Here is a 25,736-nt window from a genome sequence, read left to right on the forward strand (position 1 = left end):
GTGACTGTGCGTAGGGCATCTCGGTCCAGATAGGGTCGCAACTGGTGCACCAGGTGAACCTGGGCAAAAGCCCCCCTGATCATCATGCCTTTAAGTGACAATGAAAGTTGTTTCGAAATCACTTACAATCTAGGTAAGTAGAAATCCAGATTTAATCTATCTGGAGAACCAAACTAAAAAAAAAATATTTGAGATGCATGATGTCTGTGGAATGTTGGAAGCTGAAGTCCACACATCTTAAAGTGAGGTCAAGAAAGGCAATGAGTTTGTGTTGGCATTAACTTTACCAACAAGGCTAGTTTAAACTCTTTCTAATCAACTACATTGGAAACTTAATTACAGATAAAAATGTTCTGTTACAGTAGATTGACCCCTGTAGTGCAAAGATTTTTGAGATGATACGTTTTCAGTTTCTTCGCTCATCCTTTTGAATTAGTGGGGAAAACCAGATTCACTTAATGACTGCATGATTCACTTAACAACTGCAGTGAACAACTGCAGCCTTGAAGCTTAGTTGTCACTATGTTTATACAGTGGTAATTTCTAGCTAGGGAACTGCTAGTTCCTGCTATAACAACCTCATACATTTACATGTTGTAAATAAAAATTACATTGCACTCTGGGCATCTGACCATAGGCTTCCTACATTCTGAATTAAACTACATTCCTCTTTGAGATTTTAAAGTCGGTATGAAAAGTTTTCTTTTTTTCTGTTTGCATGTTTATGTATAAAAAAGTGACTTTCTCCTTGTATTTAATGACCCTCACAGCATCCCAATCACCATGTAATCACAATTTGGCTGCTTGGCAACTGCCATGCATTTACCTTGGTTGCAATATCCTGGGGTCATGGGGTTGCCATTTTGCAACCTTCCCAGCTGGCTTCCAATAAGCAAAGTCAGTGTGTGTGTGGGGAAAGTTGGATTCACTTAGTGACGGCATGATTCACTTAACAACTGTGCAGTGATACGCTTAATAACAGTGGCAAAAGAGGATGTAAAATAAAGTGCTACTCATTACTTAGCAATAGAAATTCTTGTCCCAGTTGTCATCATACATCAAGTACTGCCTATACATATAAAAAGTGAGATATAGTCTATTTTTTAAATCGTTCAATATGGGCAACATATGATGTCTTTTCGTTTTATTAAAGGAAGTCCAAAATCAGAAATTCACATCTAAAATCCAAGGTTGTAAATATGGAAAGGCTGTTTTTCCGAACAGTATCTTTTCTACTTCCATAAATAAATCCATCTTTCTTACATTCCAGTTTTTAGTTTATAATTCAAAAGCATATCCACTCCATTCAACAGCAATGAACTTTTTAATGCCACATTTAATTGTTTTGCCCCTGTGAAGCCAAAATGAAATGCTAATTGAATAAGCTCATATCACATAGATTATTAGTCCAAGAAATGGAAAATGTGTTTTTTAAAAAAATTTTAAATTAGTTTTATAGGGTTAAAAAGGAATGTAGGAAGATGGGGGTTTGGAATAGGGTAGAGAAAAGGTTAAGGGTAGGGGTTGGGGTATATACATGTATTTGTGAAGCAATATGTTGGTTGGGTAATCAAAAGTAACAAATAATAAGTTGTTTGTAAATAGTTCAGGTTGCATCAATAAAAATTCCCTCTCTGATTCCCTTAGTTTTCACATAGTCAAAGTACTCAAGTTAGTACATTTCTAGTTATGATCTAATCAATTAACAAAGTGTTCAATATAATTAGACTAATACATATCAAAATCCTGTTTTTAGATTTTACCTAATTGCGATAAAATACTCTAAAGTAGCCTATAATATAAAGAAAAGAGCTTACTTTTTGGGTAACCTACAAAATCCCTATTTTAGTAAAGAATAATTCTCTTGTCTACAAAACTTACATTGTTCATTACAAATTATTCTTATGATTTAGCAGTAAAGACTAGTTTTCATCTCAACAAATCACCAATTATTAGAAAAGATTTTTTTGTCTTAACCATTCAACACTTATTAAAATACTATCTTATATTAAAGATTCTAAATTCTATAGTATAATTCAAAATTTTATTCTAAAAGCTTAATTTTGTTTACCTTTAAAAATCTAAAGCCTAAATATGAAATCAGTTTATATATATATTTTTAAGATTCCCCTTAGTCCATCAAAAGACATTTTTTAAGTTCTGTCCTTACAAATCCCAAAAAAGAGACAAGTCTAAATCTTTAAATCTAACTCTCACCTTCCTTTTGTGCCAATCAGGCTTCCATCTTTGTGCCTTTAAATTCTCAAATGTGTCTCCCTCTCTTCCTCCACCTCTTATTTGAATCCATGGAGACCATCCAAATGACAGTTTTGCTAAGCTGGTATCCCCTTTATAATCATTGAAATATTGCTTTAATATTTAATATTTAAATATTTAATATTTAATATTTAAGTTATTGATGTTTAATGTTATATAATTGTCATTAATTCAGTCTGATCTTTTTCTTGTTCTATTTCCATCTGGGTTAGGTAGAAAGTAGTAGCTAATGTTGTTATTGTTTGATTAGCCGAATCCTCCACATACTGTATTTGAAGGCCTTTGATATCTTTGCTCTTAATGTTGCTTTCTTCGGGTGTTGTTTTTTGAATTGTAGGTTTTGTAGTTGAAGCTGGAGTTTGGACTTCAAAGTTCTCTGTAGGCTGTGTTTGTTGCTATTTGAAGTCTCCTATTTTAGTGTTAATTTCCACTTCTATTTGTTTTTGTGTTGTCAGTTCATCATTTAAGGTCAAAGTTTGGTTTGGTGGCTTTGAGTTGTCAGGTTTATCATGCAATTTGGCTTTAATTTACTCAGTTATAGCCAAGATTGTGTCCAATATCAGTTTGTAGTTAAGTGGTGGGATATAGTCATCCATTTTGTTAGTGTTTACAGGGCGACTTTCGACCCTTTTCAGGGTCCTCCAATGAAGAAGGGTTGGATGGCAGGGAGGGAGCTCTCCCTGAACGTCCAAAAGTGCCACACACGCAAACCAGAAGCCGAAAATGTGTTTGTTTTGAACTTAAGACATTATGTCCAGAAAAGTTATATCAAACTTATCTCAATTGGAGGCAGGTGGAAGTGAGATGGGCAGCAAATCATTCATTCATTCAATCAATCAATCAATCAATCAATCAATGATTTGACCTGGGCAGTGACCCTTCAAGTATAGATTTCTATGAGTTACATTTCACCATATTGTTTATGGGGAAAGACATTCTTTGACTGGCTCCTAGATGAAACCTCTCCAATGGTAAAATGCATCATCTTTTTTTTACTACAAAGGTGACATTTCCTGTTGTTTGTTACATGTTGAATGTTCGCCTTCATGCAAAGCTTTTTCTTGAGGCACTAAAATAAAGCCTTCAGTTTCTTTCTTTAGCATTTCTGATCTTAACCAATTCTATGTGGGCTTTTTTAACACCCCTTTCTTCTATATTCAAGTATTGACCATGCATACTTTTTCTTGCAATTAACAAATGTTTCCAATTGTTTCATTTCTATATTCAGCCTTCACCTTTGATGTTTTCAAGAGCTTTCCTTGATTGGTTGCCTTCAGCAAGAGTTCATGGCTTCTCTTAATGTAGTCATTCAGGCTATGCTTTCCTTCCTCCACAGTTTATTTCTTTTATTATTTTATTTTGCCTTTTCTGTATTTTGTTATTTTGTGAGTGTGCTTACCACAACATATAAAAAAATCTGACTGGCTCTAAACCTGATAATAAAGGAAATATCAAAAATACGTAGAACAAAAAAATGGTGCTTGCTTCATAAATTAATGTCAGGTTTTACAGCTTAGCTATGAAATGAGATGTTGAAATATGATTTCAACCACAGTGTTTGGAAATCACGATTTATGGCTTAGCATTGCATGTGGCTTTTTAATGAACCACAGTAAAAATAAATACAAAACTTGGCACAATATGAGAAGCCAACTATTTTTCTTTTGTTTAGCTCTTTCCAGTGGCATTATCACATTTCGATTTCCCAAGGTTTGAAGAAAAAAAAAATCATGTGAAAATTATAGTGGAACCCTCTTTCCCCCTTTTTTTGCATTTTATTTTGGAGTGTTAGGAACCAAAATGGTACTGTATTTTAATCTATTTGGATATGTTCATCCTTTCAAATACTCTTTGAGTGGGCTCTGGTTCTGGTCGTTTGGGGAATATGGTCCTTGACATGAAGCCTGTTTCAGTCCTTGAATTAATGGAGGTTGCATGCCCTTTGTTCAGCGACTGAATAGTTCTTATGCTTTTGTTCTTTAATATTATTGTCACTATATATCTGCTTCATGTAAATAAAGTAAAAATAAAAATAAAATAAAATTGTAAATTAAAATCTGGGATTGCTTGTGTTGTATGAATGGCGGTTTGTAGTTTTGAAAATGAAACATACGTTCGTATTTCTTTCTTTAACAGGAGCACTGTTAATGATACTTGTAAAAGTTCAATTGAACCGGATGATTTTCTACATTATTCACTTATTCCATCAGTAAGTAGACCAATAATCTGACAACCACTGACTGCTTGCACTCTCCTGACTGATGAATGCATCCTTAGATACATCGTAGGAAGCCCATTTAGATGCATTTCCAAAACTGGCAGACTCTGGATGCATCATCCAGATGCAGTTCCCATTATTCTCAGCAAAAGAGATTTAACTGTAGATGAGGGGATCTGTTATTTAATGAATATCTATGTCTATTTATTAATTTGTATCCCACCTTTGCTATTTTTACAAATAACTCAAGGTGGCAAAGATATCCAATCTTTCCTCCTCCTATTTTCCCCACAATGAGAATCCTGTAAGGAAGGTTGGGCTGAGAGAGAGGAACTGGCCCAAGGTCAACCAGCTGGCTTTCATGGGCTAAGGCAGGACTTAAACTCATGGTCTCCTACTTTCTAGCCTGGTGCCTTAACCACTATACCAAACTGACTCTCACATATGTAAGTATTGGATTGAGGATGGCTGCATTTGGGACAGGGCAAAACTTGCATTTATCTACATGCTTTACTGGCCCAAGAACAAACTTACAAAGGAACATGTGGGTGTTTGTGTTTACAAATGTGAAAAGCAGAACTCTCCCACTTTACAGCAGATGCAGGGGAGAAATGATGACTGACTTATCAAAGCCCTTCATTCTGTATCTATCCAAGGTACTAGGCAACATAATACTTATTCTACTGAGTGGATCTGGGAGGAGATTTGAAGGATGAATGCTCGCTCAAAATTCTGACCTAGTTTTGATTTGCATTGGCTGGGAAAACATGTATCCAGCTCTGAATTGTTGGGTACCTTAATACTTTATATATTAAAGATTTATTGATGCCTTCATTAGGGTTCATGACAGTTCTTCATAATACTAATCACACTTTTTTTTCCTGTTCCTACAGGTTGTCATCATTTTGATCCTGGCCTGTCTTGAAAAGAGAACAAAAAGATTCTGGTTTGATGACAAATATTCCAAATGTCCAAAGCGTTGTGGGTTACTGCTGTGAGTTGCACAATACTTGCTGGCCATTCCTGAGTAGCAGTCTGTGACACACACATTTGGGGACTTGTAGCCTTTTGGAAGTAGAAACTGCAATTGCCTAAACTGTCCTTTAGGCCCTTGACATAAAAAATGAAGTCATTCAGACAAATACCTTCTGCATATTTTTATTTTGTGATGAAAAACAGTTTTAATTATTCCAAAGCAGGTAATTTATTTATTTAGCATATGCTCTCCAAAGCAGGTAAAGGAAAAACACTTTCTATCTAAGGCAATTATGACCTCAATTTTGGTCTGACTCATATCAACCCTAGCCAGATGGGAAGCCATCACTGTAATAATTTAGCACATCTGAAGGGCCATAGTACACATTGCTTGCACCCATCTACAGCACAAACAAGTGTTAGAAACACTTTTTTTCTGTGATATTGCCTTTACTTATCACCATTTCAGATGTAAGATGAACTCCACTTTTTATTGCTGTACAAATATTTTAAGTACACTTTTCTTCCTTATACCGATGCCATTCAAGAAGAGCTTGGAGTTGCGCAGAAAGTATTAAGCTTTGACTTCCTTCAACTTGGAGTGAAGGCAATAACTGGGGACAGAAACAATGGAGCTCAGATAAAGGATTAGTATGTATTTCAATCTCCTTGGTGCTCTCTGAGCTTGGTTATTGCAGATGTTGTTACCTAGTTTGGGTAATGAAACATCTGCAAAAAAAACCCACAACCAAGCCCAGAGAGCACCAAGGACCCCTCATTTCAATTCTGAGCTACAAATATTCTCCTTTATTTGGATTAGTAATTTTATACCAGTGTAATTATCTAGTGTAATTATCTAGAGTAATTATCTAGAGCAGACATGTCAAACACAAGGCCCGGGGGCCGGATCCGGCCCACAAAGTGGTTTCATATGGCCTGTGAAGCCATCCTGGAAACAGTGAGGGAATGGCCCCCACTGCCTTGGCCCTGGCCCTGGCCCAGAGACCCTCCTTCTGCCAGAGACCCTCAGATCTGTCCCATTCCTGCCCAGGCCCCCATAGGCACCCTTGATGTGAACGATATAGAGCTGGCCATGCCCACCCAGTAGGCTACACATTCCCTGGCCATATCCACCCGGTCCCTTGAGGGCAACTGCAATGCTGATGCGGCCCTCAATGAAATTGAGTTTGACACCCCTGATCTAGAGTGTAATTATCTAGAGGGACGCGGTGGCTCAGTGGGTTAGGACACTGAGCTTGTCGATCAGAAGGTCGGCAGTTTGGCGGGTCGAATCCCAAGTGCCACGTAACAGAGTGAGCGCCTGTTACTTGTCCCAGCTTCTGCCAACCTAGCAGTTTGAAAGCACGTAAAAATGCAAGTAGAAAAATAGGGACCACTACGGTGGGAAGGTAACAGCGTTCTGTGCGCCTTTGGCGTCTAGTCATGCTGGCCACATGACCACGGAGACATCCTCGGACAAGCACTGGCACTTCGGCTTTGAAACGGAGATGAGCACCGGCCCCTAGAGTTGGAAACAACTAGCACGCTTGTGCCGGGGAACCTTTACCTTTACCTTTTTAATTATCTGCTAGTTCAAGATTGACTGAAAACTGTTATTATAATTCTATAGTTTGGAAAGGGTCTCAATGTCCTAAGAATTTTTTTTCATTATTTTACAGCCCAATGGATTTTGACAGTTCAATCGGCAATCGATGGTCGTTGGGATTTGCATTTGGCGCTACTGCTGACAAAGTCATGCTTCTTTTTGAGAAAGAGTACTTTCCAGTGGGATTTCCTGACTGGGCTAAAGGTAAAACGATTCACAAGTGATAAAAGAGCAGTAGAGGAACTCTGTGTTTTTCCTTTGTATTTTCCAATTTTTCTGTTTAGCTACTTTTTAATCTAAGGTTATCTGGATTCCAGACAATTAGTTTAATCAGGACTTTAGAGCCAAACATGATCTTCAAGTGGAGAGGTTATGAAGGCAGTGGTAAATAACATCAACATAAGCATTAGAAATGGTAAGAGTAAGCAAGGCCTTCCCAGTATAAAAACATAGCCTTTTAAAGCCCCCTCTCCTTGTAACACCATGACAGTAAATATCTGTTTCTAGGAGCATGCATTCTTATTTGGAACTGAAGATAATATCCTAACATTTGCAACATGTCAAGCCTTAAAAAAAGATAAAGGTTCCCCCGCACATGCGTGCTAGTCTTTTCCGAATCTAGGAGCCGGTGCTCAACTCCGTTTCAAAGCCGAAGAGCCAGCGCTTGTCCGAGGACGTCTCCATGGTCATGTGGCCGGCATGACTAGATGCCAAAGCGCATGGAAGGCTGTTACCTTCCCACCGTAGTGGTCCCTATTTTTCTACTTGCATTTTTACGTGCTTTCGAACTGCTAGGTTGGCAGAAGCTGGGACGAGTAACAGGCGCTCACTCTGCTATGCGGCACTCGGGATTTGACCCACCAAACTGCTGACCTTCTGATCAACAAGCTCAGCATCCTAACCCACTGAGCCACCGTGTCCCTATTGTCAAGCCTTAGGTATAAGCAAATAACTTACAATTGGAATGGGTTAGAGGGTTCATGATAGGGAAATGCCAACAGCACTATATGCAATTATGTAGTGCTAATGTTTTTAACCATGCGTTCCTGAAGTAACCAACTGAGCTAGTTCACATATAATGTTAAGCTATGGCTTAAAGGTATCCTGGCTGGATTTATGCATCACATTAAGCCATAGCTAAACTGTATTATGCTTTGGTGTATTATATGGATCTAAATGCTACTTGTCCATTGCACATGTTTATGAATCTCTCATGTTACCAGATCACCATCAAATAAGTCTAGATCACGGGTCGGCAACCCGCGGCTCCGGAGCCGCATGCGGCTCTTTGAGCTGTCTCCTGCGGCTCCCAGCCGCCCGGTGAGCGCGCACCTGTTCGAACGGGCAGTGGTGCGTGCGCACCTCTCCGAATGGGCGGAGGTGCGCGCGCACCTCTGCCCAAACAGGCAGTGGCGCCGCTTGTTGGGAAAGCTGCTGCGGCCCGTTTCCACAGCTGCCACCTTCAGAGGAAGGCGGCAGCCTGCAAATGGGCTGCGGCAGCTTTCCCAACAAGCAGCGCCACTGCCCGTTCGGAGAGGTGCACACGCACCTCTCCAAACCTTTGGAGAGGTGCGCGCGCAGCTCCGCGCGAACGGGCAGCGGCGCCGCTCTTTGGGAAAGCTGCCACGGCATGTTTGCAGGCTGCCAAAGGCGGCAGCTCTGCAAACGGCCCGCAGCAGCTTTCCCAACAAGCGCCGCCGCTGCCCGTTCCGAGAGGTGCGCGCACACCTCTCCGAATGAGCGGAGGTGCGCGCGCACCTCCACACGAACGTGCAGTGTTGCCGCTCTTTGGGAAAGCTGCCGCAGCCCGTTTGCAGAGCTGCCGCCTTCCTCCGAAGGCGGTAGCTCTGCAAACGGGCCGTCGCGCAACCGGTTCCATCATACATTAAAAAAAAATGGCAACCGCGCGCGTCCGCTCATGTGCAAGAAAAAACGTTTTGCGCATGCGCAAAATGTTTTTTGCGCATGCGCGTGCATGGACACATACACGCGGCTCCCAGTTTTTTTTTTGTGTATGATGGAACCAGTTCCCAGTGGCTCTTTTCCTTTTTCAGGTTGCCGACCCCTGGTCTAGATGATCACTCCACAGGAGGCTGGAAAGGTTATTAGGACTCCCCCTGTCACAAAATAATGTGCAAGTTTTCAAGTGCAACAGAGCTCTAGATAGGGCAAGAAATTATTAAAAAGAAAGAAAACAGAAAGGAAAAATTGATAAATATCCAAACATTCAAGAAATTCTTTAAAAAATACCACCAGGAGATACAGATGGATAATAGTGAGATATATTCAATTATTTACAGCCCTCAAGATAATTTTTTCCAATTTTTAAATGTTCCCAAAGCATGAAACATGTCAGCTAGATGGCCATATAAAAGAATAAGTTAAAACTTTTGAATATTTCGACTTCCGGTGGCTCCGCGGCGACGGAGACAGCCTTCCCGGGCTGCCCGCGGCTCAGCTGTTGTTTTTTCGCCTGAAACAGCGCCGATCAGCTGTTCGGGCGAATTTGAAGCCCCCTCCTCGGGAGAAGAGGAGGGGGTGAGGCCCCAGGTAGGGGTAGAGTTCTCCGGGGCCGCCTGAGCTTGGAGCTTGGGCGGCTGAAGGATTGAACTCCCCCGAAGCCTGGGTTGCTCCCAGCTGGCTGGCGTCTCTGCTCCGGACTTCTTGGAGCAGAGCCAGGCGTCTGCGACCACCCCTGCCTGAAGAAAGGACTATGGATTAAAGGAGCAGGCAGAGCGGTACAAGAGGAAAAGGTGAAGAGGATTATTTTATTATACTCTCGAGCTTGATGGACTTTTTAAACTTTAAGTGAAAGTGCGTCACAATTGAAAAGTAAAAGATGGCGGCTAAACCTCCCCCTAAAACTCTTCGGAGTGGTGGATCTTCTCCGGTGCAACAATCATCATTACAGGCGTTGCACCCTCCTGATGTACTGACACCGAAGGACTTACGAGATGCTTTGGATAAACATGCCCAGGTACTTTTGGAGTCAATTAATCAATCAATGGCTGATAAATTTGCACAGATGGAGGAGAAATTGGAGAAACTGGAGGAGAGAATGGAAGAGAGGATGGAACAGAAGCTCAGCGTGATGAAGGTAGACATTTTGTCTTCAGTGCATAAAGTGGCGGAATGTGTGGAAGATTTAGATGAAAAACTGGATGATTTGACTCAAAAGAATGAAATATTAGAAGTTAAAGTACGGGAGAATGAAAATTTAAGAGACAAAATGGAAAGGGAGTTAAGCCTTGCCCAATATTACCAGATGCAGTTTGCTGTTAGAATTAGAGGTTTAAAAGAGAACATTAAGGAAGATTTAAAGCAGCTGGTTTCTGAGGCTTTTGAAGTGGTATTGAATCAGCCAGCATCTGAAATAAGAGCAGCTATGGATAAAGTGTTCCGTGTAAACTCATGGATTGCCAGACAGAGAAAGTTGCCTAGAGATGTGGTGGTTTACTTCACAAAAAGAGAAATCAGAGATGAAGTTATACAAGCTGCCTACGATGCTAAAGTTGTGATTGTTGATCAAGAAGTCTTGGTTTTAAAAGAGATTCCTCCAAAGATTTTGAGGAGAAGGAAGGATTTTACATTTCTTGTGCAAGAGCTCAAGCAACGAGACGTAAGGTTCAGATGGGAGATTCCAGACGGGCTGATGGTGATGTATGAAGGCAAAAGGTACCGGTTGATTACTGTGAAGCAAGCGCGTGATTTCTACAATACTGTTTTAAAAGCAACCCCATTAACACTTCTGGAAGCTGCAAAGGGATCTGGAGAAGGAGAAGAAGAACATCAAGAGGATGAAACAGAGGAAAATGGTGCTGGAGGAAATCAAGCTATAACCTCTTTGGATGATCCTAGAGAGCAAAGGGTAACGCGTGCTGCTTTAAAAAGAGCAAAGAAAATAAAAGAACAAGACCAGCAAAAGTCTTCAGAATCTTCACAACGTACTCATAGCCAAGCAGTGGGAGGAGCACGGCCTAAAGAAGATAGTCCTATCAAAGCAGTGCTTCAAGAGCTTTGGGAGGATATGCATGGCAACTAAATTTTTGACTTGGAACGTTAATGGACTAAATTCACCACAGAAGAGAAAGAAGGTTTTTCAATATTTAAAACAATTTAAGATAGATGTTATATGTTTGCAAGAAACTCATATTAGGGCTATGGACCAAAAGCTTTTATTGAACTCAAGACTGGGTACGCACTTTGTTGCCTCTGCAATGAATAAGAAAAATGGAGTGGTTGTTTATATTAAAAGTGCCATAACAGCGGATTTAATTGAAGCAGATAAGCATGGAAGATACGTACTGATAGACTTGTTGATAGAAGGCAAAAAGACGCTTCTAGTTGGACTGTATGCCCCTAATCAACAACAACAACAGGCTGACTTTTTTAGTTTACTTCATACAAAGCTTACCCAGTTGGATTATAAATCTTTTATTTTTATGGGGGACTGGAATGGTGTTATGGATGTACAGATGGATAAGGCTGGAGCTTTTAAGCGCATTCCAAGTCATGCTAGACTGCCTAAATCTTTTTTTGAAATGAAGGATGACTTGGAACTGCGAGATATCTGGCGTGAGAGACACTTGCAGGAAAAGGATTATACTTTTTATTCTGATAGACATCAATCTTTTTCGAGGATTGATTTTATTTTAGTGACTAATGACTTTTTTTGAGGACTAAAAAGGTGAAGATTTGTGCAAGAACTATCTCTGATCATAGTCCAGTGTGGTTAGAGATTGATAAGGAGAAAAGAGACAGGCGCTCGTGGCGCGTAAATGAGAATTTGTTTAGAAATCAGAGAAATGTGGAAGAATGTAAACAGCGGATGAAGGATTTTTTTGAAACTAATATGAACAAAGGTACTTCTATAGATATGGTGTGGGATGCTAGCAAGGCATACATGAGAGGGGTGTTGATATATATGAACAACAAACATAGACGTGCTGTGGAAGCTAGGAGGAAAGAACTGGAGAATGAAATAAAGGAAAAAGAAAAGGCTTTGATTTTGAATTCAGAGGATGTGAAGACTAAGGAGGCTATTAAGTTGTTAAGAGGACAATTTGATAAATTAATGGCTGACCAAGTGGCAACCAATATGCGGTTTGCCAGGCATAATACTTTTTGTAACGCTAACAAACCAGGTAGATGGTTAGCTTATAGATTGAGGAAAAAACAAAGGGCTTCTAATATAGACAAGATTGAGCATAAAGGAAGGGTTGTGTTTCAACAGGACCTTATCAAGGACGCTTTTGTGGATTTTTATTCTAAATTATACGCTAAAGAGAAAATTAATGAAAAAGATATTGATATATATTTGGAAAATGCTAGCATCCCGGTTCTTACGCAAGTACAAAAAAAAGGGATTAATCAATTGATCACAGAAGAAGAAATTTTTACAGCAATTAAGGAATTGAAGGTGGATAAAGCACCAGGTACGGATGGCTTGACTGCGGCCTATTATAAAAATTTACAATTAGAAATGATAAAACCGTTAAAGGAACTGTTCCAGACAATCCAGAGGGGGGGAAAGGTGCCACCGTCTTGGAGAACAGCTTTTATCTCTTTGATTCCGAAGGAAGACCAAGATGCTACTCAAGTTAAAAATTATAGACCGATATCGCTTTTAAACACAGATTACAAGATATTTGCTAAGGTTTTGGCTAATAGATTGATGAGGGTTCTGCAACAGGTGATTCATGGGGATCAAACAGGGTTTATTAGTGGTAGGCAAATGAAAAATAATGTGAGGCATATAGTTGATGTGTTAGAGTTTTTGGAAAGGAACAACCAGATTGCTGTGGTGCTAATTTTTTTAGATGCTGAAAAAGCTTTTGATCAATTGAACTGGAAATTTTTGTTGAAAGTTTTAGATAAAATGGATTTTGGGGAAAAATTTTTACAACCGATTAGGGCATTATATCAAAAACAAACTGCCCGAATTATAGTTAATAATAGCTTGACAAAAGCATGTAATATTGAGAAGGGCACAAGGCAAGGGTGTCCGTTATCGCCCTTGTTATTTGTGTTAACATTAGAGATACTATTGGTTAAAATTCGGAATTCGGAAAAAATTAAGGGGATTCAAATTGGAGATCAGGACTACAGATTGAGAGCATTCGCAGACGATCTGGTTGTTACAGTGACCCAGCCAGAGAACTCTGTTGTGGACCTGATGGAGATAATAACACAATATGGGAAGGTTTCTGGATTTAAGGTTAATGTACAAAAAACAAAAATTTTGGCCAAAAATATGACAACACCGCAAAAGGCCCTTTTAGAAGGATTAACTGGATTTGAGATTGTTAAAAGGGTTAAATATTTGGGGGTGATTTTGTCGCCCTCTAATACAAAGCTATATAAAAATAATTATGAAAAATTATGGGGGAAAATTCAAAAAGAATTGGAGAGTTGGAAAAAATTGCAATTGTCTTTGTTGGGACGGATTGCAGCAGTAAAAATGAATGTCCTGCCTAAATTTTTATTTTTATTTCAAATGATACCGATTCTTAAGAAAGATTCTAATCTGGAGGAATGGCAGCGAGGTATCAATAAATTTGTGTGGGCAGGGAAAAAACCACGAGTTAAACTTAAGATTATGCAGGATACTCGTGAGAGAGGTGGCCTTAAATTGCCTAACTTTAAAATATATTATGAAGCTGCTGCATTAGTAGGAATAAGTGACTGGATTAATTTGACGCAAGGGAGGTTATTAAATCTTGAGGGCCACGATTTGTTGTTTGGCTGGCATGCATATTTGTTGTATGATAAGAAGGTAGACAACGTGTTTAGGGTGCATATTTTAAGACAGGCATTGCTGAGAGTTTGGAAGAAGTACAGACATAAGTTAAGTTGCAAGATACCATTGTGGGCAATTCCAAAACACGCAATAGAAAATATACATGCTGGCTTCAAACATGATCGGACTACGTATAAGGAGGTTCTCAGTTGGGAAAGAAACGTTTGGTGTTTGAAATCATATAGCCTCTTGCGAGAAGAGAAGGTTGTTCAAAATTGGTTTCAATATATTCAGTTACGGGCCAGGTGGAAAGAAGACCAGAAAAATGGACTTACAATGACTGATGAAAATTTGATAAAGCAAATTAGGAATCAGGGACCAGCACATATCAAACGGATATATCTTGCATTGATAGAGATTGATTCAGAAACAGAGCTTGTTAAGGATTGTATGATAAAATGGGCCCAAAATATCCAGGAAGTCATCACAATGGACACGTGGGAAAAGATTTGGGTGAGGAACGTAAAATTTACACAAGCTCAAAATTTAAGAGAGAATTTTTACAAAATGTTTTATAGATGGCATTTAGATCCTAAAAAGCTTGCAAGTATGTATCCGAATTATCAGCCTAAATGTTGGAGGTGCGGTGATGAAGACGCAACATATTTTCACATATGGTGGACTTGTAAAAAGGTTAAGTCTTTTTGGATAAAAGTCTGGTGGAACATGCAGAAGATTTTTAAACAGAGGTTAAAGTTTTGTCCGCAATTTTTTTTGTTGGGAATAATTACAGATGCCACAGTTGTGGACACCAAGTTGATGTTGAATTTAATTACGGCGGCAAGACTTTTGATAGGCCAATACTGGAAGAAAGAGGAACTGCCGACCATAGAGGAGTGGACTTTAAAGGTTTCCGACCTGGCAGAGATGGCGAAGATTTCGGCCTATTTGAAAGATCATTCGCAAGAACGCTATATTATGGAATGGAGAAAATGGATTGATTTTATCCAGAACAAGTATAGGGTTAAGAAGTTCTATGTAGCATTTGAATAAGTCTTCTTTCGTTTTTTTTTCTTTTCTTATCTTAGTTTCTTTTTATATATATTCAATATTATTATTATTTGTTTTATCCTATATAAGCTAGAGAGTGATGGATTTTAGAGTTTATAATTGTTAGTATATGATTGCTTATGATTGCATTTTATATATATACCTTGTATTTAGCTCTGGGAAGTCGGGGGGGGGGGGAGGGGGGGAGGGGGGAGGTAGGGAGGGGGGAGGAGGGAGGGGGAGGGGGGGATTCTTAAAGGAAAACTGTATTTTAAAACTTTTCAATAAAAAAAAACACTTTTGAATATTTCAAGTGGTTTTTCAGACAATGAGAAAATGGTGTGCTCATTTGGATTATGTAACTCAAAATACCTTAAGCTCAGCCTCAACTGAAAAATCCTTTCATTTCATGGGAGGTGCGTAGTTTATACCTGCAACATCAAAGTTATTTGTAGCTAAAAGCTCATGTCCAGTTGGAACCATATAACTAACATTGCCATTTTAGACAGCCCGTGATAGAGATTTCTATGTCATATTTTTCAAGTTGCTGACTGCAGCAAACATGGTACTTGTTCAGAAAGCTGGAGTTACTGGAGAACATTATCTGGTTAAAAATGTTTACTTATAGGTTAAGCTTATTCTTTTATTTGGTGGATCTGGTCTGATTAATTGTAAACTTCAGTTCAAAGTGGAAAAGATCACTCCATCAGAAATGGAATGGTGATGATTGCTCTTGAGGATGAGATTGGAGAATGCCAAGTAAAAGTGTTGGATATTAGCTACAGAAAGCCAAATATAACAGTCTCCTCCCACTAGAGAAAATGTACACAAATCATCAACATTTACACCTAAGACCAGCCCAATATCTATGTCAATTTACACCTCCAAATTTCTTAAAAGCCTTACCGTTAACTTGTCTTAACACTCCCCTCATACTGCTCATGGGGAGGAGATTTAGGAATATTCCTTAAGTGGCTAGACATTATCCTTCAGGCTCTGGAGCCTTGAAACCACAATATTTTGTGTTATCATTGTTACAAAAATACCCACTTTTACCTCATAACCCTATTAATAAAATTCTCAAAGTGCACTGAGATTTCTTTTGTTTGAGATATTTATTTTCTGACAAAAATCCATCAGTTTCTTTAAATGATGCAAAAATGGTTTTTTTTAAAATTCCATTTATATCCCGCCCTTCTCCGAAGACTCAGGGCGGCTTACAAGCTTAGCAGTAGCCTTCATTCTATGTATATGCCTGCTTATTAGGGCTTTCACACACACCCCAAGCGGCATTATTACAAAGTCAGCTTAATTGCCCCCAACAATCTGGGTCCTCATTTTACCTACCTCGGAAGGATGGAAGGCTGAGTCAACCTTGAGCCTGGTGGGATGCGAACCTGCACTAATTGCAGGCAGCTGGTGTTACTTAAGGAGGCATTAGCCCACTGCTCCACCAAGGCTTTTGTGGTCTATAAAATTCAGCAAAAAGTTTAAAGAGCTAATATTAGTACATGTTGTCTTATTACTGTTGTTAACTCTCTGCTCTTTGTAATTCCATATTGGTTGGTCAGTGGCTATCATAAAGAAGTTTCTCAATCATTCACTGCTCAACAATAGAATAAAGATATATTTATGTCCTTTCTTCTGCAGTGTTTTGGGTCATCATCGTGGCTTTTGAAGTGGGCCTCTCCTCATACCCTTTCTTTGTCTGTCTTTTAACAAAATATAAAGCTGTAGGAGCGGTCTTGGGATTTCTTTACACGGCAACTTGGTAAGCAGAATTTTAACAAGACTCATGAATAAGAGTGAATCTCAGAGCAGAAGTGGGAATCAATTCTTGATATAACGGGAAATTATAATAAAGTGATTTTATACTAAAAATACTATCTAGAAATGACTTTTCAAGTGAGTAGAACTGTGGACATTCTTCCAGATCGTAACTTCCAGAAATAACCACAATAAACTGTGAAGCAGAGATATTAGCGCATAGGCTAGTTTTTTTTTTTTTTAAAAAAAATCTAAATAACTAAATTTCTAAAATTTACCAATCAGAGAAAGGAAACCTTGAAATAAACAATTCTGAATGTCAGAATTTGATGTGAGCTCCAGAGTTGTTCTGAGTTTATAGTCATTACATACCTAAAGATGTATAAGTTTACTTTGATATCAGCAAAATAATTGGAATTATAGATGGAACAACTATTCTCATTTCTTGTTTGCTATAAAGCTAAAATCCTTAATTTATTTTAGATACTATCAGTACCTCCAGTTCTACATTTTACTTTCTCTGCCCTGAAACCTGAGAATCAGACTGCCCTGTTACCCTGTTACTGAAGTATTTACATGTTCCCAAACTGCTACTGTAGATTGGCAGGAGCTGAGGCAAATGATGGGAGCTTATTCCATCACACGGTGCTAGGACTTGAACAGCCAGGGTATAGACCTTCTCTCGTATCTTTTAAGCCACTGAGCCATTGTGCCTCTCAAGGAAGGGGTAAAGATAGCCTTTAATATTAGAACTTTCTATTGCCAATGAAGATCTGCATTCATGCAAGAATAACCTTTTCCAAAAAGACCTTTCTAATTGTATTAGCTGTTAATACCTGAATTTTTCCAGTCAAATTTCATCAATAACATAGAAATCAAACAAACTCTGAAAGTGAGGAGTATACGATGCATCAAAAGTTTGGCTTAACAAGTAGTACAAATATGCATGTATGTATTCTATAGCTTCTACCGCCAATTTAGGAAACTAATAACTCCATGTATTTTTCAGGACAGTTATCATGATCTTATACCTTATAGAGTGCCCTTCTGATGAAGTAAGTATTTATATTTTTGACAATTATTTGTTATGTCAGTTGATAGTTGCAAACATGTAAATAGCAGGTTGCAAAGAAGGTTCTTTGAAGCGGGAGATTCTGGTGCAACTATTGGTTAAAGTTGTAAAGAAGCGGGAAAATAGTGATTGATGATTGGATACAGTTTAAACAGTTCTAGTATAAAAGCCTGAAACATTTGACAGTTGTCAGTTGACTTATGTGTATTGAATAAACTCTTTTCATTGTGAACCACTCTGAGTCATTGTCTACCTGAACCAAACAACTGGCGACGAAGGTGGGATAGACGGCGGACCAGAGAAGGTTCGGCGGAACAGCTGCGTATAGGCGGCAAATTTGAAAAGAAGTCACAGTCAACCACGAGCGGCCGCGGCGGAATCAACAATCCTCTGAATGGCGCAAATCGGGTCCTTGAAAGAATTCGACCCAAACTTCCCAGAGGACTGGGAAGAATATGTAGGACAGGTCGAAGGGTTCCTGCTTGTTAACGGGATAACGGATGACCGGAAAAAGGCGGCAGCTTTACTGACCATATGCGGCACACCGGTGTATCGGATCGCTGTAGGACTTTGTCAACCACAGCCGGTCTCAAGCGTTCCGTATGCCGACCTGTTAGCCAAACTAAAAGTGCATTTCACGCCAAGGAGATCCGAACTCTTTTGGCGTCGTATTTTCGAAAAGAGAAATCAGAGACCGGGCGAATCGATCCAAAAATTTGTTGCTGCAGTCAGAGAAGCCGCAGTACGATGCAAGTATGACAACTTGGAAATCAGAATCCGGGACCGAGTGGTACTTGGCTTGCGAGATGAGCAACTACAAAATAGAATTATCGCCAAGCCCACCGGCGATTTGCAAGAAGTACTGGACGAACTCTTAACTTATGAATCCACCGGGTATCACGACCCCCCCCGTAATAGCATGGCTGCGTCTGCCGAAATTAATCAAGAAGGCCTTGTGGACTGCGGGGAGGTGGACCAGCAATGGGAAGCTGACATCGCCGAAGTCACCAGACGGTTTGGAAAAATGGCGGCAAAACCATCCCGAAGCGACGGGCCTGAACCGAACCGCTGATTCCAAACCACAACACCGCAACGACAAGCAACCGCAACCCAACGACAATGGAGAGACACCGCAACGAGACCGCGCGACAACGACAACCGATGTGGCAGCTGCGGGGGCAATCATCCCCGTGCAACTTGCAGATTTCGTACCGCCAGATGCAGATTGTGTGGGAAGACCGGCCACATTCAAGCCATTTGCAGGGGTCGTGCACGCGACAATCGCCTACATGAAGTCGACGTTTGGCCCAAAGGTAAGGTAACCCCTTACTATAGTGGCAAAGAGACCCCTAGACTGAGGGCTAAATTCCCGAACCGTGGGGAGGTGGCGCGAGTCAATCATAGTAGGAAGGGAAAAATTAATAATTTTCCGGAAGGAAAATTAAAAATTATAGTCCAATTGCAAGGGGTTCCTTGCAAAATGAAAATAGATTCTGGGGCATCAGTATCCATAATATCTAGTGAAACTCTTAAAAAGATTGAACAAATAAGTGGCAGAAAAATTCCACTTAGTTCAACCAAAATCCAATTGACCGACTTCCAAAAAACCCCAATAAAAATTAAAGGGAAAATTACCCTTAGTGTTAAATATAAGGGGTTTAAGGGAGTTTTAGATTTAATAGTTACTGAAGGCCATAGAACTAGTTTAATAGGCCTTAACTGGTTTCCTGCCCTGGGCATTTGGATAGGGGGAATAAACACAGTTATTAAAAATAAGACCCTCGAATCAGTCTGCGATGAATTTGCAGACGTATTCGATGGGTCTTTAGGTAAATATAAAGGGCCCCCAATTAATTTTAATTTAGATCCGTCGGTTAAACCCATCAGGCTTAAGGCCCGACGGGTGCCTTTCGCCCTTAAGCAAAAAATCGAGGCCGAGCTCGATAAGCTTGTAGGCCAAGGCGTCCTAGAACCAGTCGAGGGTGGTTTGTGGGAAACGCCGATCGTCACACCCCTTAAACCTAATGGGGATGTGAGGATCTGCGCTGACTACAAAGCCACCCTGAACCTGGGAATGAAAAAACACACCCGGTCCCGACAGTGAAGCAGGTCCTCGCCACGATACAGGACGGCGCCATATTTGCCAAGTTAGACTTGGTGCAGGCGTATTTGCAATTAACTGTTTCTGAAGAGGCTGCTGAAGCTCAAACTATAGTTACCCACAAGGGGGCGTTCCGAGTCCACAGACTGCAATTTGGTATTGCAGCAGCTCCAGGCATCTTCCAAGAGGTGATGGAGAGGACCTTAAAGGGCATACCTGGTGTATGCCCTTATTTTGATGATGTTCTGATAGCTGGAAGAAATGAAGAAATATTAGCAGAGCGTCTGGAACAGGTATTGGAAAGGTTTAGGAGGGCTGGACTTAAATTAAAAAAGGAGAAATGTTGTATTGGGGTTAAGTCCACTGAATTTCTAGGATTTAGGATAGACAAAAATGGAATTCATCCTACCCCTGATAAAATCAAGGCAATTAAATTGGCACCAGAACCAAAAAACAAGGCTGAATTACAAGCCTTCCTTGGATTAGTTAATTTTTACCACACATTCGTGCCACACAAAGCTGCCATAGCAGAACCCCTACATAGACTTTTAGATAAAAAAACCCCGTGGCAGTGGCTTGACAAACATAAAGTTAGTTTCCAAACATTGAAAAATATTCTTTCTAGCCAATCAACAGTAACCCATTTTATTGAGAATAAACCAATTTATTTAGCTTGCGATGCTTCACCTTATGGTGTGGGGGCTGTTATCAGCCACTTGGACAGTCATGGTGTTCAAAAGCCAATCGCATATTATTCCAGGACGCTTACTAAAGCAGAGCGGAATTATGCACAGATTGATAGGGAAGCATTAGCAATCGTGGCAGGAGTAAAAAAGTTCCATGATTACCTTTATGGTAGGAACTTTACCATACTCACTGACCATAAACCATTATTGGGACTGTTTACCACTGATAAACAGACACCCCAAATAATGTCGCCCAGAATGCTGAGGTGGTCAATTTTCCTCTCAGCATATTCATTTTCCCTTCAACACAGACCAGGCAAGGAAATGGGACATGCAGACGCCCTTAGCAGACTGCCATTAAACAACACTGAGGAAGACCCTGCTCCTGTGGGACAAATTATGTCTTTACAGGACATTCCTGAATGGCCCTTAACTGCTAAAGATATAGCTGTGGCAACCAATAAAGACCATATCCTAAAAAGAATCATGGCCTGGGTCCTTAGTGGGTGGCCAAGTACTAACCCGGATGCCAAGTACATTCCATATTTTAGAAGGAAGGATGAACTATCATCCCATTTGGGATGTATTCTGTGGGGCAACCGTGTTGTCATTCCTGAAATCCACAGATCTACAATTTTATTAGAACTACATGAGGGTCACCCTGGAATAGTACGTATGAAGGCATTGGCTAGAAGTCACTTATGGTGGCCAGGACTTGACAAGGACATTGAAGAATGTGTTTCTAGGTGTTATTTGTGTCAGCGTTCTAGACCTGAGCTGCAACACACACATACTCATAAGTGGGAATTGGCCAGGAATCCTTGGTCTAGGATTCATATTGATTTTGCTGGACCTTTCCAAGGGTTAACCTTTCTAGTAGTAGTGGACAGTTTCTCTAGATGGCTAGAGGTAGTACCTGTCAGTTCAATGACTTCAGGTAAAACAATACGAGTCTTAAGGGGCCTCTTTGCCACTTATGGGTTACCTGATGTAATTGTGTCAGATAATGGGCCCCAATTCACCTCTGTTGAATTCCAGGATTTCCTCAGGGCCAACTCGATTAGACACGCGACATCAGCACCCTTCCACCCGTCCACCAACGGCTTGGCTGAACGCAACGTGAGAACCACCAAAGACGCATTAAAGAGAATAATCCGAGGCGATTGGCACCAAAGACTGGCAGAATTCTTGCTGACCCAACATACGACCCCTTGCACGGCTACCGGAAAAAGCCCAGCAGAAATGAGGTGGGGAAAAAGGCTAACCACCAAACTGGACAGGTTACATCCTGACAGACTACCATCAAGTGCTGAACCGGACATTCCAAACAGATCATTCAAAATTGGAGACCTAGTCTGGGCCAGGAATTATGCACAAGGGGACAAATGGGTCCCAGGGGTGGTCACTGATATAATGGGGCCTTTGTCTTACACTATTGAGGGGGAAGGGAATAGGGTAAGCAAAAGACATATAGATCAGCTAAGGAAGAGAACTATTGGTAGCATGCCAGTTGATGGGGATCAAAGTATACACGGGGGGAACATTGCATCATGGCTTAATTATAACAACCTGCCAGTTAGTGGGGAAGCAGAAATTCAAACCAGTCCGTCCACAGCTAACCAACAACAACACAGTCAAATTGACTGGGAGCTGCCCCCTTTGAGCAGGCCCGCATTAGCGGAACATCAAAATCAAACACAACAACAATCACAACTTGTTAGCAGAGAAGCATCTGAGCCAACTATTCAAGAGTCCAGATCCACCAGTGTAAGCCAGCCAAGCAGACAATCTGATAGCGATGACTTAGGTAGCCAAAGCAATAGATATCCATCAAGGGTCCATAGGCCACCCAAATACTTAAGAGACTATGTCAATAAATAACAACAACTGGGGGGTAAGGGGTGTTATGTCAGTTGATAGTTGCAAACATGTAAATAGCAGGTTGCAAAGAAGGTTCTTTGAAGCGGGAGATTCTGGTGCAACTATTGGTTAAAGTTGTAAAGAAGCGGGAAAATAGTGATTGATGATTGGATACAGTTTAAACAGTTCTAGTATAAAAGCCTGAAACATTTGACAGTTGTCAGTTGACTTATGTGTATTGAATAAACTCTTTTCATTGTGAACCACTCTGAGTCATTGTCTACCTGAACCAAACATTATTACTGTTTTAATATGGTGATTGCAGGTTCACTTAAGGCAGACATGTCAAATTCAAGGCCCACGGGCCACATCCGGCCCATGATGGGTTTAGATCTGGCCCACTGGGCCGCCCTGGAGATGGTGAGGGGCCAGCTCTTGCTGCTTCAGCCTTGGCCCACCCCAGCCTGGCCAGGCACTCCGCCTGGGTGTGTGCACAGGAAGTGGTGTGCGCATGAAGGCTGGCAGTGCCTGGCAGCAGCTGCAGTTTGTTGCCCCCTTGGCTGTTCATTGGCCCGCACAGTGCAGGTGGATTCAAGCGCTGGGGCCATTGGGCCGGCACTTTTAAGTGCCAGGTGGAGGCAGAGGCATGTGTGTGTGGGGGGGGAGGCATGTGATCCGGCTCATCGGATGCACTGGGCAGCCCCCCACCCACCCTGTCCCAGATGATGGGACCGCAGCAAGGCAGCCTAGTCAAGTTGTCACTGCCATGTTGTGGCCCCTGCTCGCTCACTGGCCTAGTCCTCAGTGGCTAGTACTAAAGTATTAATGAGTTCTGAAATGTGTACAACTATGCATTTACCTATCCTTGCCTTCCCTGGATCCAACTTTGAATCTACATGAGGTGGTTTATAATTTCCAATATCTATCAGTAGCATGTCTTCTCTTATGCTGGCGGAGAGAGATTGGAGTTTTTAATCTAACAAATCTTGAGGTTCCCAGATTTGACAAAGCTGCTGTATACCCTTCCATTTGCAAATTTGTTCTCCATAGCTGAGTTTACATAAAGATAGATCATTGGTCCATCAGCTTGCTATTATTTATGCTGACTGGCAGGATCTTTCCCATTAGACCACACGATTGGAACAAACTAGGCCAGGGGTGTCAAACTCAATTTCATTGAGGGCCGCATCAGCATTGTAGTTGCCCTCGGGGGGCCAGGTGGGTATGGCCTGGGTGGGCGCAGCCTACTGGGTGGGTGTGGCTGGAGTGTGTATGGCCTACTGGGTGGGCATGGCCAGCTCTACATAATTGGCATCAAAGGTGCCTATGGGGGCCTGGGCAGGAGTGGGACAGATCTGGGGGTCTCTGGGCAGAAGGAGGGTCTCTGGGCCAGGGCCAAGGCAGCGGGGGCCATTCCCTCACTGTTTCCAGGTTGGCTTCAGGGGCCACACGAAACCACTTCGCGGGCTGGATCCGGCCCCCGGGCCTTGTGTTTGACATGTCTGAACTAGGCCTTTACCAATGAACAGCAGCCTTTCCCTAAGACCCAAGATTTCTGGTATGAACCTCATGACAAGCTTCAGCATTCACAATTAATTTATTGCATAAATTAAATTGAATTTATATAGGGAAGGAAGAAGAGTGGATCATCTGCAACATAGCTGGTAATTCTGCTTTCCATGCATAGGTTGTGGGAAAGTTCAGTGGCATGATTCTGATGTTGCCATCCTTGCTGTTCCTGTTCCTTCTGCTAGGACGTTTTCTTTTTAATTTTGTGAACGCAGTGAGAATTTCATCTCTACGCAGCCAAGATGTGAGTATTTATACTAGCATTGAAGTCCTCTCTTTTAATAATTTCATTTGGATTATTTGATTGTACTCCAATGAAATAAAAGTTCTTTAAAGGCAATTGAAAACTAAAGACAAACCTAGAAAAAGGATTGCAAAATAATTGTGAATATTAAATCAGACTCACTGATTTAAGAAATAAGAACATATCTGGTAATTATATCCCTTTCTTACTCACTATTTTGGCCATTTAAAAGCAATTAAAGATGGTTGCTTCTACAAGACTTTGGAAATGGAGATTATACTTCACCTGCCACACGTTTAGCTATCTGATAGGTTCACCATTTTTAATGAATGTTATGGCTTTCTGGCTTTATTTAGGTTTATTAACTGCCTAGAGAAGTAGAGTTGTGGCTAATTACTAGTTGTGATTAAGATAACTAAAATTAAAATAATTAAACATTCCTCTGTCTAAAATCAGTATTTTAATGATGAAAATGGTAACATTTCAAATTTGGTCAAAAGTGTTCACATTTTTGGAAGATTTAATAGCTGACTTCCATAATCAGGTATCATCATGTCTTCTAAGATTTAACCATACTCCCCAATTCTTGACCATTTCCCCAGCCTTATAGATCAGTGTTTGTCATGCTGACTGGGAAATTCTGGGAGCTGAAGTCCACATATCTTAATGTTGCCAAGCTTGGGAAACACTGCTGCAGATAATATAACCTACCCTAAGGATAATTGGAGAGTCCATCTTGGTTATATCTTTCACATGATTTTCAGATTTGCAAAACCCGTAAACCATTCTTTGTTAAAGGAGGTGAAGCAGAAAAAAATGACAGTGAAATTAATGCTTTTTTAATATATCAAACAGCCAATCTGGTCTAGTGGTTAAAGCATCGGGCTAGAAACTAAGAGACTGTGAGTTCATGATCTGTTTTAGGCATGAAAGCTGGCTAAGGTGTCTTTGAGCCAGGCACTTTCTCTCAGAGTGTTGTTGCTGTAGGGAAATTAGGATGAGAAAGGAGTATTAGGCATGTTCACCCCTTTAGTTTTTATAAAAATAATAAAGGCAGGATATAAATAAATAAAAATAAATCTTTTTCAATATTATAAGCTTTATATTATAGGCCATTAGCTGTAAGCTATAAGTAATCATGTAGCAGATAAGGATCAACATTAATCTTGGTGGCTCAAATGGTTGGAACGCTGGGTAGGAGGTTAGCAAGCCCACAGTCGAGACCCCAATGTTGCTCTCGGCAGAACTGAGTTTTTGTCTTTCACTCCAGCTCCTGCTGAGGTTATGAACACAGCCCTGAACTGGGCGTCTCCAGGTCAATGGTGATGCCACTGGCTAATCCTTTCAGTCTGGAAGTGCCTTGGCGCTTCTCACACGAGTGCAAAACTTGAATAGTTTTAAAGAAAACATTTTAGGGTTCGTGGTTACATTTCAAGAGAATGTGTTTCAGTAGCAGGTAGTTAAAAGCAGGGGCAAAGTTTTGCCGTTGTGCTGCTGAAATATAAAACAATCTCAATCTTATAAACAATTATACTTTAATTATCTCTAAACAATAATAGCTCTATGCTTTTT

The 25,736-nt window shown here is 40.6% G+C and overlaps 1 protein-coding gene across 1 annotated transcript in view; it reads left to right on the forward strand.

Moving 5' to 3' along the window:
* Positions 1 to 25,736, forward strand: part of LOC310636046 (stimulated by retinoic acid gene 6 protein-like) — a 54,970-nt gene that overhangs the window by 6,035 nt on the left and 23,199 nt on the right. The window contains exons 2-7 of the mRNA XM_083355505.1: positions 4,414 to 4,486; positions 5,389 to 5,489; positions 7,150 to 7,280; positions 16,516 to 16,636; positions 17,642 to 17,687; positions 24,039 to 24,164. Of these exons, the coding sequence (XP_083211631.1) occupies positions 4,414 to 4,486; positions 5,389 to 5,489; positions 7,150 to 7,280; positions 16,516 to 16,636; positions 17,642 to 17,687; positions 24,039 to 24,164 (598 nt within the window). The remainder of the gene's footprint in view (positions 1 to 4,413; positions 4,487 to 5,388; positions 5,490 to 7,149; positions 7,281 to 16,515; positions 16,637 to 17,641; positions 17,688 to 24,038; positions 24,165 to 25,736) is intronic.

Source organism: Vipera ursinii, assembly GCF_947247035.1.
Source record: "Vipera ursinii genome assembly, chromosome: 2".
NCBI classification, from domain to species: Eukaryota; Metazoa; Chordata; class Lepidosauria; order Squamata; family Viperidae; genus Vipera; species Vipera ursinii.